This window comes from Mesoplodon mirus (assembly GCF_964341445.2).
Source record: "Mesoplodon mirus genome assembly, chromosome: X".
Classification (NCBI taxonomy): domain Eukaryota; kingdom Metazoa; phylum Chordata; class Mammalia; order Artiodactyla; family Ziphiidae; genus Mesoplodon; species Mesoplodon mirus.
In genome coordinates, this window is record NC_138981.1 from 82,770,020 (window position 1) to 82,788,387 (window position 18,368).

Here is an 18,368-nt window from a genome sequence, read left to right on the forward strand (position 1 = left end):
GTATGAGGTAATGTGTGCTTACTGTTTAAACGTTCAGATGTTTCTTTTACACATAATAATCACTGCCATCATGTATTGAGCATTTCTCTGTACCAGGCATGTCTTCAGTGTTTTATATAAACATTACTTCCCTTAATCTATTTAACAACCAAGCGATTTCAGTAGTAGTGTCTCCATTCTACAGATGTGGTAACTAAAGCTCAGAGAAATGAAGTAACTAACTTGTTCAAGGTCACACAGCTTTTAGGATAAGGGTTGGGAATTTAGATATGAAACCAGGTTAAGGTGACTCCAAGATATATTTTTCTTCCTAATTGCTGCACTTCTCCATCCCTCAAATAAACTTTGTCTTCCAGTGAGATCACAGTGCTCGCAAAGTGCTTCTGAAGTCAGCACTGGGATAAAAAGCCATTGAAGGCAATGGGAGTAAGGAAAGGGTTTTGGTGGGAGGTGGTTTTTGTTTTTAAATATCACGAGGTTGGATGCTGGGTTTATGTAGACCTGACATGAAAGAAGCTGACATCTGAGCCCCTTGGAATTTTCGAAGCCAGTTTCATCCATTTCATAAAGCTTAATTAGAATATATGAGAAGTCTTAGCATTTACATGAGCTTTTTTTTTTTTGCATATGACATTTTTAGTCCATAGGTCTCATTTGTTAATTATGCACAACAAGGGAAATAAGATTTGTAATTTATTCATACTTTTCAGTAAGGCAATAGAGTCTTACAATCAGTGAGAGACTTAAAATGAGGTTAGTGAATACATTTTGCAGTAAATCCTAGAGACAATTTTTGTTACATTTTGCTCCTTCTGTGCTTTTTCCTGACTCTTGAAAAATAGATATGCCAGTAAAACTGAGACTTTTTTTTCTGTAAACATTTCTTATCTTGTATGAGGTTACTACCAAAAAACTTTCTCAATTAGCAGCATCCTTTTAGCAGAACACAGTTCTGTACATTGACAGAATCTAATCAGCTGGAATTCCCAACCCTAAGAAATAATGATTGACGCTTACTTGAGAATCATGTTGAAGTATAGGAGTTAGCATTTTAAAATGTTTAGTGAGGCTTAACAAATATACAGTGTTGTTAACCACAGTCAATTATTTAAAGGTTTTTTCAAAAAAAATTCTGAGCTTAAATTTGTTCCTGTTGCTTTTATTCTTTTAATCATTTGGGTTTTGTTTTATAGGAATTAGGGTGAAAAGAATACATCCCATCCCTCAAAAGGGTTCTCTCCCCATCAGCTTTCACATTTTTTAGAGAGTTAAACAAAGTCTTGAAATTTCCTATCTTGCTCTCTAGTAAAACTAAAGGTTGTTGATATGAAACCATAGTTAAGATTTCCCTTTCTCTTTTTAAATTTATTTCTTAAGGAGAGAGAAGTAAACAGGCACGTGTTTCCCATCCCTAATTTCCTAAAGCCAGAGTCAAAGAGTGAAACCACCAAGACAAATAGGATGTTCGTTTTAGGCCTTCATGAGGCCTCTTCATGAAGACAGAATTGGTAATATCAGAACTGAATCTTACTCCACAGTCTGTGTTGCTTGAAAAATATATGCCTTTGTAGATGCGTTCATTCATTTCTATTAATGCCAAACCACAGAAATTATTTTCCTCTTCTGTTTCGGTCTCTTTGGGATTGCACATGCCATTTCAAATTGTGTGATTGTTTTGTAGTTAAATTTATTCCTAAAACATTTAAGGTGTGAACTGATGAACCTATTACTTGGTCTGTTTCATTGTTTATAGATTTACATTCATGGTGTTTTAGTAGTGCCAGTTGCAAGTCTACCTTTCATATAGAAATTTAACCTATTCACATACGCCAAATTTCTCTACTGGCGATTCAGTGATATTGTTGACTGATTTTATTCTACCCCAAATTGCATTAGTTCAGATTTTTATATAAACTATTTTTTTAGTTTTACTCTATTTTTAAGAAAGAAAAAGGAATGAAATGTGAAGAATGCTACAAAATAGTATGATTCAAGTCAATGAATCACATAATGCCTATCAGTGATCTATATCAACATTTCTGTTCTCAAAATATAGTTTAGACTTGGGCTTTCTTGTGTTTTTATAATTATTCTACTGTCTTCATTACATAATCTTAGTCTATAAAAGGATGCTTATAAAAAATCAACAGTCTTGGGAATAGGATTGCCAAATTTATCACATAAAAATACTGAATGCCCAGTTAAATTTGAATTTAAGGAAACCATGAAAAAATCTTTTTTTAGCAATGTGTCCTAAATATTACATGATTTTTTAACATAAATATATCCCAAGTATTGTATGGATAATGAATAATTTTTAGTATCAATATGTCCCAGATATCGCATGAAATTTTTTAGTATAAGTATATGCCAAGTATTGAATAAGATATACTTACACTAAAAAAAATGATTCACGGTTTATCTAAATTCAAGTTTAACTGAGTGTCCTGTCTTTTATCTGACAACTCTACTTGGAAGGCATCATGGTAATGTGAGTGAACATATGTGCTTCTGGTACTTAAGTAGCTGTGTAGCCTTGGGCATCTCACTTAACCTACCTCAACCTAAGTTTCAGCATCTGTAAAATGAGAACAAATACTAGGTTTTCTATAAATATTTGAAGTTATTTACTTAAAACACCTGGCACATAATAAATTTCCATTAAACAGTAGCTGTTATTATCAGAACAAGGAAGAAATACAAAAGCAAGTTACCAGTTTTTTCCATCTTCATAATAAATGACAGCACTCAGCAGCTAAATAGCCCATTAGATTGATAATGGAAGAGTCCACCTGATCTCAGGTGGCCTCGGCCTCCAGCGGCTTGAAGCAGGCTTTCGGTTCCCGGCCAGAGATTGAGGTCGGGTTTCCTTTGGCCAGTCCTTTTGATTTGCTTGGTTCAGAGTCCCTATTTGGCTCAGGATCCTCCCCTGTGTGTGCACGCGTCTCTCAGCCAAGATGGATTCTAACGAAGAGGCCTGTGGGTAGTTGGCACCACTTACTATGGGGTGGCGCCCCTCCCTTTTTGACCTCCAAGGAGCTTTCTAGTTGGGAAGGTTTCCTTGACTTCAAGAATGAGAAAAATGTGGTCTCCTATCTTCTAGCTGGGCAGGGCCCAGCCTCCTCTCTCAATTGTCCTGCTATTCTCATCTCGGAGTATCGGTCCACAGAGAGCGAATCTCCAGTTGCTTTCCCTGGGTTGCAGGGGCTGGCCCATCTACCTCCTGCCTCACACCCAGATGTTGGTTGATTGTTTACCAGATCAGAGATTTGACTGATAATAAAATGTACACAAGCATTAACCTCCCTTCTCTCCTCTTCTACTCACCTTCTCTCATATTACTTACCAAAGATCATGCAACTTGTTAATATCAGAGCCTGAATGTATGTTGCCTTTGCACATTGTCTTTTTATTCTAAGTTATAATTTTATTTCAATCCTGCCTTTTTCAAACATCTACTTTTTAAAATTGTATTAATTTTTATTGAGATATAATTTACATATCATAAAATTCACCATTTTGCAGTATACAATTCAGTGTTTTTTCATATGTTCACAAGGTTCTGCAACCATCACCAGTACATAATTCCAGAACATTTTCATCATGTCCAGAAAGAAACCCCATTCTCATTAGCAGTCACTCTGCATTCCCCCCTCCTCCTTCCCCTGGCAACCACTAATCTACTTTGTCTCCATGGATTTACCTATTCTGGACATTATATATAAATGGAATCATAACCATATGTGGCCTTTTGTGTCTTCTTTCACTGAGCATAATATTTTAAGGTTCATCCATGTCGTGGCATGTATCAGTACTTTATTCTTTTTATACTTGAATAATATTCCATCATATGGATATATATGTACCACATTTTGTTTATCCATTTATCAATTGGTGGACATTTGGGTTGTTTCCACTTATTGGCGATTAGAAATGATGCTGCTAATGAACATTCTTGTGCAAGTTTTTGTGTGAACACGTGTTTTCTTTTGTCTTGGATATATACCTAGGAGTGGAATTGTTGTGTCATATTATAACTCTATGTTTAGCATTTTGAGGAACTCAGACAGCTTTCCAGGATGACTCATTATTTTACATTCACACCAGCAATACAAAGCATTCTAATTTCTCCAATTCTTCATTTATTATTATCTGTTTTGTTGTTTTTTATTATAGCCATCCTAGTGTTCATGAAGTGGTGCTTCATTGTGGTTTTGATTTGCAGTTCCCTAGTGATTAATGATGTTGAACATCTTTTCAAATACTTATTGGTTCTTTATCTTCTTTGCAGAAATATCTGTTTAAATCCTTTGCCCATTTTTAGTTGGGTTATTTGTCATTTTATTGTTGAGTAGTAAGAGTTTTTATATATTCTTATCAGATATATGATTTGCAGATATTTTCTCCCATTCTGAGGGTTATATCTTCGCTCTCTTGACAGCGTTCTTTTTTTTTTTTCCCTCCCTTTTGGCCGCCCCGCACAGATTGCCGGACCTTAGTTCCCCAACCAGAGATCAAACCTGGGCTCTGGCAGTGAGAGTGCCGAGTCCTAACCACTCGACCCCCAGGGAATTCCCTTGACAGTGTCCTTTGATGGATAAAAGTTTTTGGTTTTGATGAAGTCTTATTTATCTATTTTTTCCCTTTGGTTGTTTGTGCTTTTGGTGTCAGCCACATTGTCTTTCTTCCATGAAGAATAAAACAAACACTAAACCCTGAGAAGAGAGACATGAGTTATTTTCCCAACTTTGCAATTACATAAATGTGTGACCTTAGGCAAATATTTAAACTCATTCAGAACCCAGTTTCCACATCTGCAAAAAGAAGCTGGATTCAGCAGGCAGACAATTTGCAATTTTGGGTGAATAAATTAATCTCTATGAAACCCCCTACGTTAGTGGTTCTCAACCTGGGTAACATTTGGCAATCTCTGGAGACAATTTTGGTTGTCAGTACCGGGGAGGGGTGCTACTGGCATCTAGTCAGTAGAGGTCAGGAGTGCTGCTAAATATCTTACAAGACACAGGGTGCTCCCACAACAAAGAATTGTCTTGCCCCAAATGACAATAGTGCTGAAGCTAAGAAACCCTGTTCTAAAATTATGACTCTATTATTCAAATTTATTTTAAGTGGTAGTCTTTGAGTTTGTCTACAGGAGCCAGATTATTTTGTGCTCTTAGCCTAATGTTAGATGTACTAGTGTTACAGGGGCAGGAGAAGGGGGAGGTACCAATAATTCTTGCAAATCAAGAGAATTTTTTTGAAAGTGTTTTCAAGGCTTTTAAAAACTATTATTACCTTTTAATACAAAGAAAAAAATATTTCAGTGTAGACACCTCCAGGCCAAGGCTTGTAGATGTATTCTTGTTATTGAGTCCTTTTCTTTAGGGTTTCTGGAACAAAATAGCTTTTGTGAGATAGTTGGTACATGCTGTGAAGTATGTCTGATGAATCATAAGAGGAAAAAAACCCAGAACAACTTGATGGAAGGAACTTGCAGTCGGTGTATCTCTGCATTAGTGATTTCTCTTAAATGACTATTCTCTAAAATACTATTAGTCCAGCAGAACACTTTACTCCAGCGTTCTCCTATACAGTCTACTGGAATGTACTGATTACCTTGAGTTCCACAGATAATCTATCCAAAATAAAATAGACAATAGCTTGAAATATGCTTCAGCACTCTTAAAGACCTTGGCATGTAAAAAGCTATTAAACGTGCAGGTGTTTCCTTCCTGTAATAATATAGATGGAATGGTGACTACTTCTGCCACACCCACCCACCACTATCATTGTTGTAGACAAAGTGTTCTAAGTATTTTATAAATGTATCTCATTTTTCTTACAAAAATCTTATCACATAGTTTAAAAAAGAACATTTTTCAGATAAGGGGAAAATGTAAAATAGAGTGGTACAATACCTGCTAAGCCATATTTCCCTCTTAAACTTTTCCTTATGTATCAAAACTATTTCATATTTCAACCACAGAGACAATATATTTATTGTTAAAAAATCTGTGAACATTCATGTTTCGAATTTTCTAGCACCCCAGGTAATAGCAGTTAAAGCCTGAGTTACATATAATTTTTTTTCAAGAAGAATTATCTTACGATTATTTCTTTCTCTCAAAAGTATATGGGGGCTTCCCTGGTGGCACAGTGGTTGGGAGTCCGCCTGCCAATGCAGGGGACGCGGGTTCGTGCCCCAGTCTGGGAGGATCCCGCGTGCCGCGGAGCGGCTGGGCCTGTGAGCCATGGCCGCTGGGCCTGCGCGTCCGGAGCCTGTGTTCCGCAATGGGAGAGGCCACAACAGTGTGAGGCCCGCGTACCGCAAAAAAAAAAAAAAAAAAAAAAAAAAAAAGTATATGAATGTACCTCAAAGCTGCTGTAACACTTTTCCATCTCTGAGCACCCACGCTTGTGTGTATAGAATTTTAATGTTGCACAACTCCTCCAATATATACGTAATGGAAGAATTTTTGTTTAACTTTGTTTATTTGTACAGGAAGCAGTGAAAGAAAACAACAAGAGAAAAGAAATGGAAGAGAAGACTAGGAGGGCAAAGCTTGCAAAAGAGAAAGCTGAACAAGAAAAGTTAGAACGCCAGAAGAAAAAGAAACAACTCATTGATATAAACAAAGGTATGAAGTGCTTCTGTTTTTTAAGAAAGAGGTATGAAGTGCAAAATAATTGCACTTAATTATTGATAATTTTGAATTATAAAGTGAATAATGGTTTTGGTAGAAAATTCACAATATTATTAGTTACTTTTATCAAATGTCTTTCATGTTATTATCTGTATTTCTTTTCATCCTGCACTGAACACAGGCTTTTAGATAACCAATGCAAGGTAATATGTTGTTGCAACACTCTTTTTTTTCTCCATTTATTTTACCAAATCATATTATGTTCTGGATGAGACAGTGGTAAGAGAAGAAGAGAGTGAGATGAAAAGAGAAACACTGGTCTGGGGAGATGAGCCTTATGGCTCTAATTTTATTTTGTTGACACATGTCTGTTGACAGTACAGTAATAATTAACACCCTCTCTTGGGGGCTTGAACATTTCAAGTCATAATGATATTGATAGCACTGTTATAAGTTGCAAAAAAAATAAGGAGAAGCACCTTGTCCAGCTGTGAGCCTACAAACAAAACACTGATCTATCCACATAGTATACGGTAAGTTGTTTTCTTGGTTAGCAAGAATGACTGTATATTAAAGGTAGATCTTTTTGGTTTGGTTTGGTTTTCTTTTTAAAGAAGAAAGGGTAAGGAATGAAAGTGATCAGCACCAGGTAGCTGCAACTTAAGAATGCAAAAACATAGCCTTTGCCACTGAGGGTTAGAGAATTGAAAAACAAAACAAAATCTGAACAAGATGCAAGATAATATGATTAATATGGACCACCTATTTCTAAGTATAATGATATTAAAAATTGCAAGCACTGTATAATGTTGACTGTGTGCCATATTTTAAGTAAGTTAATCTTCATAACATCTCTGTGAGGTAGGTACTATTATTATCTCATTTTACAGATGAGGAAACTGAAGCTCATAGAAATTAAGGAACTTGCCAAGGTCACACAAATAGAAGTATTAGCAGCAAGATTAGAATCTAAGTAGTCTGGCGATAGAATCTTTGCACTTATAAATGCCATTGTCAAATAATAATAACAATAACAACAACAGCAACAGCTAGCATATAGTACTTACTATGTACCAAGAACTGTTCTAGGAATTTTATGCATTTGAACATATTTAATCCTCATAAAACCCTAGTAGGAGGGTGCTACTATCTCAGTTTTAGATGAGGAAACAGGCACAGAGAAATTAAGTGAGTTGCCCAAGTTGACAAAGATAGTAAGAGGTAGAACCAAGATCTGAGCCTAGGCATTCTGTGGCCAAAGTTAATTATTAATTATTATTACATATTTTTAATCATTGTCAGTCACTCTGTAGTAATGTCCCTTAATGGCGAATCTTCTGAAATAATATCTATACCTTTCTTCTTCATATCTCTAAAATACATAAAATTTTTCAGGAATTGACTGCAGTTTATATTTTTACCCAGGAAATAAATATAACATAATTTTAAAAGATGAGAAAAGTATATAGAAGGGATACAACAAGGTCCTACTGTATAGCACAGGGAGCTATATTCAGTAGCCTATTAAAAACCATAATAGAAATGAATATGAAAAATAATATATATATATATATATTTTTTTTTTTAATAAATGACTATGATTTACTCGGGGGGAAATGGAGCACAACAGTACTTGTAAGCCACTACACAGATGTGCTGACATCCCCAGTTTTATAAGTGAGGCAGAATCTCAGTGCAACATTTGGGTCTTGCAAATACAAACACACACACACTCACACATACACTCACATACACACACACTTCAAGGTACCCACCTGTAATACTGAAGGTGTGGAGATTGACGTGTTTTTCACTCCAGTGTTTCTTTGCTGATTCATGCCCACTCCATAAAATCCATGTTAAAGGCGAGGTCTTTCCCTGAACTTGATTATTTTCTGTCTCCTTGGATTGGGTGGGACATGTCTCACTCAATTAGGAAAAGTGCTAGAGCACAGTATTTGTAGGAAGTTATCACTTAATAGGTGATGGAGTCAGTAGAACTGTGCTGAATGTTAGTTTCCTTACATGCATGAAGAAGTACTGAGAGAAGAGGCTGGAAGAGGTACAGGACAGACTGTGCATTCACTTGGCTATGCTAAGGGTCTTACCCTGAGAGCTGTGGGAAACCTATGAATGTTTCTAAATGGGAAAGTGATATGCTTTTATCTTAGAAAGATCATTTTGACAGAAGCATAGAGAATGGACTGGAAAGGGAACAGCCTGAGACAACAGAGGTTAAGAGGTTATCATTGTCCTGACAAGAGATGATGGTGGCCTGAACTAATGCAGTGGTAGTGAGGTTACATAAGTCACCAGTAAGAGGTGTATTAGATTCTCTAGGTTGTGGATATGCAGAGACAGATCTATTTTAAGGAACTGGCTTGCATGATTATGGAAGCTGGCAAGTCCAAAATCTGCAGGGTAGGATGACAGCCTGGAGACCCAGGGAAGAACCAGTGTTGCAGTTCAAGTCCAAGGGCAGTCTGCTGGTAAAATTCCCTCTTGCTCTGGGGAGATCAGTTTTTTGATCTATTCAGGCCTTCAGCTGATTAGATGAGGTCCACCTACATTACAGAGGGCAATCTGCTTTACTCAAAATCCACTGATTTAAATGTTTATCTCATCCAAAAACACCCTCAGAAAAACATCCGGAGTAATGTTTAAACAAATATCTAGACACCGTGGCCCAGCCAAGCTGACACATAAAATTAACCATCACCAGAGGGTTGTTAAAAGGTAGAACTGACTGACCCTGATGATTTTAGATGTGGGAATTAAGGGAAAGAAGCATTAAAGAAGGTGGTACCCTTCATAAAGAAAAAACAGTTCAAGAATAGAGCAGACTATCAGGAGGGTTACAATGATTAGTGACATTTTGAAACTGTTTCATTTTCAGAAACCTTGTAAAGATGGGAAATGTCTAAGAAGCCATTGTGTGTGTGCATGTATGAAACTCAGGAAAGAGGTTTAGACTAGACAGACAGACTTGGGGATCATTGATTTTTTTTTTTTTCTTTCTTTTTGCGGTATGCGGGCCTCTCACTGTTGTGGCCTCTCCCGTTGCGGAGCACAGGCTCCGGATGCGCAGGCCCAGCGGCCATGGCTCACGGGCCCAGCCGCTCCGTGGCATATGGGATCCTCCCAGACCGGGGCACGAACCCGTATCCCCTGCATCGGCAGGCGGACTCTCAACCACTGCGCCACCAGGGAGGCCCGGATCATTGATTTTTGAGGATTAAAGTTAGGGTATATTAGTTTGCTAGGGCTTCTGTAACAAAGTACCGCAAACTGGATGGTTTAGGACAACAGGAATTTATTGTCTCACAGTTCTGGAGGACAGATGCCTGAAATCAAGGGGTAGGCAGTGTCCTGCTCTTTCTGAAGACACTAGGGAAGGACCCATTCCAGGCCTCTCTCCTATCTTCTGTTAGTTCCTTGGCTTGTGGCAGCATAACTTCGATGGTCGCGTGGCATTCTCCCTGTGTGCACGTCTGTCTCTTCACATGGTGTTCTTTTTGTTAGGACACCAGTCATGTTGGATTAAGGGTCCAACCTAGTCTAGTTTAAATTCACCTTAATTAATTACACAACTTATAACATATGAGTTTGAATGAGATCACAGGGTAAAGTATAAATCAGAATTTCTGAAAGTATTTGGTCTCAGAACCCATTTACACTCTTAAAAATTACTGAGGACCTCCAATACCTTTTACTTATTTGGGTTATATGTATTGACATTTATTATATTAGAATTTAAGTGAAGACATAATAAATAAAATTATTTAAGAAATAATTTTAAAAGTAATTATTTATTAATTCTATTAAAATAAACTATTATGTGTTAAATAACATTTTTTAATGCAATGTAGCTTTATCTTCCAAAATCTCCCCTTCAAAAAACTTAGTAAGAAGAGAAAAAAATAGTGTTGTAAATCTTTTCAAAATGTGGCTTAATGAAAGACAGCTTGATTCTCATACCTGATTCTACATTCGTTCTAATGAGATATCGTTCTTCATGTAGCTTCTAGAAAGCACTATACACTCATGAAAGAATGAGAGAGAAAAAGGCAAAAATGTGTCAGTATTCTTATGAAGATAATTTCAACCTTGCAGATCTGAAATGATCTCAGAGGTCTCCACAAGTTCCCAGATTACACTTTTGAGACTCTCCGGGGTGAATAGTGAAAAGAGGGAGTCAAGGCAGAGTCTGTCCAGTTTTGTGCCGAGAACATAATCTTGTTCCCACATCACACTGCCCCCCTCCCTGACCTCCACCCCAAGTATGTATCAAGCTTTCACTACTTCCTTAAAAACATACCTACAATAGAAAGAAAAAAAGAAAGAACCTATTTTGATTGTGTCTATAATATGTATATATTTTCATTTGCCAAGATTTGATTGATGACCTCTTCAAACATCATTGAAGGCATAGTATATAGATCCAAATAAGTTTTTTATGCAAATGCTGAGCTGAGTGATCTGAATGCGAAAGACACACTTTAAAATAGGATTAATCTTTTGTATATTCTTACCATATCTCTATTTACAGATCAATTAAATAATATACTTCACCATTAGATTCTTGATTTGTGGCCCATATGTGGCAAGTACTTATTATTATTATTGTTATTTATTGTAATATTATTTTACACTTAAGAGTATATGTTTGTTAGTACTTATAAATATGTTTTAAAAAGAGATCCTTCCATTGAAATTGTATAGTCTTAAGAAGATGAAAAGATGCAGAAAAGAAAGAATAAGGACAGAGTTGGGTAATTGGGTGTCAAGATGGAGCTCAGTGTCGGTGAGTTTCTTAGTATCTTATAAAAGATGCTGTTGTTAACTAGGTGGAAGTCAGTTGCAGATATTCTGAGAGCCTGGGAGGAGGCATGATGGAGCTACGTAAAAGGTGAATCCATGTTAGAAATGAGAATGAGGTGCCATAGAGAACTTTTAAATGTGTCCAACTAGAATGGTGTTATCCACTTTCCACTGAAAGAGAACTGATATAGAACATTTGATTGCCATTGTGAGATACATATAATTTAAACTGTAGAGATAGTTCATGCACATGTGACTAGAGATACATACCATTGGAACCCGGGGATCTGACCTATAACAAAGGTCGTCAAGTAAAGAGTCTTTTGGGTAAAGGAAGCCACTTGAAAATTACAAACAACTTTGAAAACACAAATACTCTTTCTGTAACGTTTGTATTTCATATCAACTTAGCAAAATTGCCAACCTCTCCCTTTTAAAAAATCTCCTGTGATCCCATATAGCTAATAAGTAACAACAACAATATATATTTATCTGGCATGCAAAATTATATGCATTCATCATGAGGAAATATTCTGGAATCTAATTATTCAGAAGAATAATAGGATAAAGCAACCACAAAAGATTATTTCTATAATCTAGATGTGATCAGCTGAGCTCAGAATTAAGTAAAGATATCATGGAAACCAAGCAGCCAGAGAATTATACCTTTTCAGTTAAATCCATTAAAAATGCCAAGTTTCAAAAAAAAAAAAAAGCCATGTTTCAAGGCTCCATTTTGAACGAATTAGAGATCCAAAGTCAAAGGCCATGATAAGAAATAGTATTTTTTTAATTGTAAAAGGGAAAAAAGACATGGTTATATATTAAAGAGACCATCATTTGCAAACATTAAGTGGCATGCCTAAAAAGTTATTAAAGTCTGTACATTAAAAAAGTGGAGATCAGTCCTAGCTCTCCCACCTGCTCGCTTTATGACCTTGTTCTGTTCCTTCATCTCTTCATGCCTCAGTTACCTCATCTGTAATGGAGGATAATGACATTTACCTCCTATCATTTTAGTGAAGGTTAAATGAGATAATTAAGTACAGTATATAACAAGGGGCCTAGAATATTCTTGCCACTGCTGATGATGAAAGAGTCATTTTGTGCTCACTGGTGAATCAGAAAAAAGTTCAAGACAGTTCAAGACATAGAACCCATCCTTTCTAGTTGACAATTTTGTCATAGAGATGTGTATGGGAGGAGAAACTGTTCATTGGCTGGGGCCCTGTAAACTACACTGACAAAAGACAGGTTAGCAGGAGAAAATACACCTGGAAGCATTTGGTGATGAGTAACTCAGAGGGCTGGTTAGAATGTGGGCTTATATAGCATCTTAGCAAAAGGATAATACATTTTGAGAAGGTTTTTTTTTTTTTTTTTTTTTTCTGTACGTGGGCCTCTCACTGCTGTGGCCTCTCCCATTGCGGAGCACAGGCTCCCGACGCACAGGCTCAGCGGCCATGGCTCACAGGCCCAGCCGCTCCATGGCATGTGGGATCCTCTGGGACTGGGGCACGAACCCGTGTCCCCTGCATCGGCAGGCAGACTCTCAACCACTGCGTCACCAGGGAAGCCCTATTTTGAGAAGTTTTTAGATGAGACAAAGGAAGAGGACTTTGAGTTTCTAGTGTGGCAAATTGTGGGAAGGTAAATATATGGGGGAACTAATGGAAGATAAGGGCTAATTAGTAAATTGTCATGTAGGTTCCTCTGGTGCCATTTCTGGACGGATAAGAGTCTATCTAGAGTAGTCTCTGGTGAATAACTTCTGTTATTCCTGGTAAAGAGTAATAGAGGGACACCTTTACAAATTTATATCCTGCTTTTAAGGAAATAGCTAGAGGGCCGAGAGGTTTTCTGGTATCTGCTTCTTCTCACTTACCTTCAGCTCGAAATAATCCTTATGCCAAAGTGGCATATCTTTGGGTGACATATTCTGCTACTCTTCAGATGTAATAAAGCTGAACCAGCAAACAGTGTACTGATAAATAATAGAGATCATTTCGAACTATCTAAAAGGGGAGATCAATGAGATCTGGTAAAATGATGTAAGGCTTCGTGGAGAAGGCTAAATATGGCCTCTGAATGTATCTGTTGAACTAGATGCTGAAGGATGGGTAATATTTAGCTAAAGCAGGGGCGAGACTATTCAAGTAAATGGGACTAACGTCAGCAGTGGTGCACGTCAGCACGGAAGGCAACAGGCCTCACAGAGGATCTGTTCAGTGGCCCACAGGGAAGTACATCAAAATGATGACAAGGACAGGTCCTAAGTTCAGGTCTCAGATCTACAACTGAGTAACCATATAATCTCTGACAAGGTATTTCATCTCTCTGTGCTGTAAGTTCCTGCTCTATGAAATGGAATAGTAAAACGTTCCCTTGTTATTGTGAGGGTTAGATGAGGTAACCCACAGAGACTGGTGTTACTAATACTCTAGCCTATCCATTACATGTTGATGTCATTGGTCTCTGATGAATAGTTCAATGTTCAGTAAATATTTTCTCATGTTGTCATTGTCCTCGTTGTCATCATTGGCAGAGGAGGGTTTGAACTGGGAAACTGTTGGAAAAGTAGGAAGACTGTCAGAAAGACTGTGAAGAGCCTTCCAAGTCAGATGGGAGGTTGTGATGCGATGAGGTAGGAGAGCCAAATTGATTATAGGAATTTGTTCAGGGATCACCCAGGTAGTGAGCCAGAATACAAGAAAGGAAAGGTGAACACAAGGTGGATGTAGCTGGAAGAGAACAGTGAAAGGTGAAAAAAGAAAAAAAAAAAAAGGAGTTAGCTCATAGCTGATGCTCTCTTCAAAGGAGTTTCAACCTGTGGCAGTTTAAGAAGGTGGTAACAGGAAAGAAAAATGTCATAAAAGAGATGGAAAAAAAGGCAGTGAGAGTTGGAAGCAGTGGATTTACTGATGGCCTAGACTTTTCTTAAGAACAGCAAGGTTTCATCAATATATAACTATGTATTAATGTTTTTTGACATATTAGGTTATTTCATTCATCCAACCGACATTTATTGCACCATTTCCCAAATAATTATAATTAAAGCATGCACAGTAATACACCATTTATTTAAATGTAAAATTGAGAAAGCTAATTTAAATGCAGCAAAAATATGCTAAATCAATAAATGTACTCTAAAATGTGTGTAATAGTATGTAAACTGTGCAAAGTACTTGGCATAATCTATGTTCTCCAACCTTTGATTATATTAATATATGATAATTAACTTAGGGATCACGGAAAATAAATTAATTAATTCTGTAGGTAAAGTAAGAAAGCTTACTGAATATTTGTAATATTGGTGAATAAATCTCTTTTCATGTTTCTGGAAGTCAGCAAATTAATTGCAAGGACTTGGAGGAAGCAATAAAAAGAAGTGCATTTAAAAAAGGGTGTTTTGAAATTGGAAACTCTAAATGTGATTCTTATGCAAATATCATTTAATCAGGAACAGTTTTGCTCCTCCTTATATAAGATTATATGGAAATTAGAATTGCCTATTTACTTCTAGTATGATGATAAAGATAGCTACCTGAGTCAGATATCATGATAAATCAGTCTTCTGAGAGTGAATAAGCAAATTTTAACCAATAAACCTAAACATTTAAGCTCTATCATTAGTGGTGAATAGCAATTTTATTTTTCTGTTTTCCAAGTTTTAAAATAATTACATCTTATAAGTGAATTAATTCATTTCACATTACATTATTTTCATCTGAATAGATCAAAATTATGTTTCCTAATGTCATACCCCAGGCATTAAATTATAGTAACCAGTAGTATAGATTAGAATACCCCTAAATAATGGAATTGATCCCAAGTAGTATTAAAGCACCCCCGATAATATCGGGTTGGCCAAAAAGTTCAGTCATGTTTTTCCGTAAAATGTTATGGAAAAACCCAACCGAACTTTTTGTCTACCCCTATATAAATTCCTGAGACAAAATGGGTACCACCATTCTGGCGTATTTTACAAATGATAGTGAGCAGCTCATAGATGCTAATGCAAAACTAAATATTGACCTAATAAGCCTTATTTATGAAGAAAAAAATAATATCTGATATTCCATTTATTTAAATTGTCTTGCTCCCTATATCAGCAAACATTTCAAGAAATCTGTTTATTCAAAATCAGAACGTTTTCTCTTTGTTCTCTAGGTTTGTTTTTTTCAGTGGAAATATGTGGTGTGTGAGTGTGTGTGTGTTGAGCAATTCACCTAACCCTTCTGATCCTCAGCTTCCTTGCCTATAAAACAGAGGAAAGAATGGCATCCACCTCCCAGGATTTTCATAAGAATGAAATGAGACAATACGTACAAATCTCTTAGCAGTTGCTTGGTACATGGTTAGCACTTAATAAGTGTTAAATGTTGTTATCCCCTTAATAATAATAGTTATTTCAGTGAACATATCATGGAAAACAATTAATAGCAATAATCACTACAATAAAATCTTAGTTGACTAGAATGCCTAGGGGAAGAGGTGTTTTGATTAATCTGATTTTGCAATTATAAGAAAGCCATTTGGGTATCAGTCTTTATCATTCATAATCTTTCCGAACTCAGTGCACAACCCTCCTCTGACTCACCCAAATACCTTCCCCCAGTATTTTTGGCTTCACATTTTACACAGGTGAAAATGTGCCACGTATAGTGTTTAAATATAGGTTTGTACATACAGTCAGCCCACAATATATAGATCACTGGTAAATCAATAGAACTTTGTTATTGTCTCTGGACCTGTATTCAGAGCATGAGTGATCATTGCAAACAAGTGTTGGAGAGTGGGCTTCATCTGTTCTAATTCCAGAATACACTCTAGATTAATCGAAAGTTCTAGTTATTTTTCCAGTAGTCTATTTGAGCCACTTATCACTAGTAATTTTTTTCTGACCTCATGCTAGAATAATTACATTTCTGGCATCAGTTCACTGGAAATAAGTGCTAAACTCTGATTCTGTCTGCCTTAGCAGTAAAGCAAATTTCTACACCAACTAAAAATATTCTTTTAAATAGGACACAAAAATAAATATGCGAAAGAAGATAGGTAATGCACTTTAGATCTCATTAAGGGTTCTTACATTCTAAATGCAGAAACTCTGATTTGCAAAAACTCTAAGAACTGTCTTCAGTGTGTTGAGCATTTAACAAGATTTCATCAGTTTTTATGTAGAAGATGAGTACTGCTGGCAGTTACAAATTTGGCTTTTCTCTACAGTATGTGCTTGTTGCCATGTATGCCTTATGTAACTTCACTAGCCAGAAAACCATGAAAATATTGGAGCAGGTGGATGAAAACAATCAAATTGACTACGTAAGAAATGACCAAAACACATTGTAGATGGCCTAATCATTTATTAGAAACATGCTTCCGTTCCATATTTCAATATTCTAATTCTTATTACAAAAGTGTCAAATGAATAACAGCTGTTATATACCAACATTGCAATTAACTTGGCTGTGTTCTCAGTCAAATGCATTTAGATTCACATCGGTAATTACACCTAACAGCTTCATAGAACCAATAAGCTGCACTGGACCCAGCTGAGTCTCTAAGGACTTCTTTTTCTTTGAATATTATATTTGTTCCACCCACATTGAATCCCTGAGCCCCCGGGCTGCTTCAGAATCAGGGCAAAATCTATTGTTATGCTAAACGTGTGAAAGGCTTATTATGGGTGAAAACCTTTCAGTGATTTTTAATTTAATTCTGCAAGTGTTTACTGAGTGCCCACAGTGTGCTGAGCAGGGTGACACACCCTAATCATAGTATTGTTGTCTGTTAACTCAGCACCATTAGCCTACTTAAGGGGTTACTAACCGTCAGCCTCTCTGCCTCTGTGTGTGTCTTTTCTGTAAGAAATAATGGCTCTTGCTGCATATGTATGTATGTGTGTGTGTGTGTGTGTGTGTATCCACTCACACAGGACCATGCCATATGCAGCATATAGCATATATATTTCATTTTTTCCACATATTTTAATATATGAAAAATTCTATTTTTCTTCTTTATGTCTAGTCAAGCCTCAGTCCTCAGTCACTCCCTTCACACATGAACAATCTATATAGTATATGATATCTTGACTAGTTAGAAAAAAATGGGAAAAAATATCTTAGTTTAAGAAAGCAGTTATGCCTTTGTTATAATGGTATTAGAAACACATTATAACCTAAACTTAGAATACCTGATTGTCATCTAAATCAACAATTGGCTTTATATACTATTTCATAGTAGCTCAGGAGATGATGGCATGATTCATTTGGGAAGGAAAAAATAATTATCCTTTTAAATGTGCAATTAACTATGGATGCCATAATGCTTTTATTTGTTTGAACCAGTATTGGAATCTACTCTAAATGTACATTATATATATATAAAAAATTATCTCTTCATCAGAGGAGATATTTTAGAGGTCCTGATTTTGATTTAGTCTTTTACATTTGCTGAGCCCTGGAGAGGGCTGCCTAGGAATTACTTAGAGCATCGCTAAACAGGATGTATGGCTATAGGTCTAGGGAGTTGCAGGCACAGCCCTGCTGAGGGTGGGACAGTGTCCCAGGGGTTCTTTACAGACCTGTAGGTTCTGTGGTAGAAGAACTGCATACTGAGTTAGGCTGTACTGTAATCTGAAAATCAGAATACCTTGTTTTGTTTAAGCGTTTAGTCTCCCATTTTTATAACGTAACTCCCACCCCAATTTATTTTTTAATTTTTTAATTGAAGTATAGTTGATTTACAATGTTGTGTTAGTTTCAGGTGTACAGCAAAGAGATTCAGTTACACATATATATGTGTTCTTTTTCAGATTCTTTTCCATTATAGGTTATTACAAGATATTGACTATGTAGTTCCCTGTGCTATACAGTAGGTCCTTGTTTATCTATTTAA

At 36.4% G+C, this 18,368-nt stretch overlaps 1 protein-coding gene across 4 annotated transcripts in view; it reads left to right on the forward strand.

Moving 5' to 3' along the window:
- The window catches only part of DIAPH2 (diaphanous related formin 2), an 886,034-nt gene that overhangs the window by 682,877 nt on the left and 184,789 nt on the right, over nt 1-18,368 (forward strand). For all 4 annotated transcript variants that reach the window (XM_082609568.1, XM_082609566.1, XM_082609565.1 and 1 more), the window contains one exon: nt 6,506-6,641. In XM_082609568.1, coding sequence (XP_082465694.1) covers nt 6,506-6,641 — 136 coding nt within the window. The remainder of the gene's footprint in view (nt 1-6,505; nt 6,642-18,368) is intronic.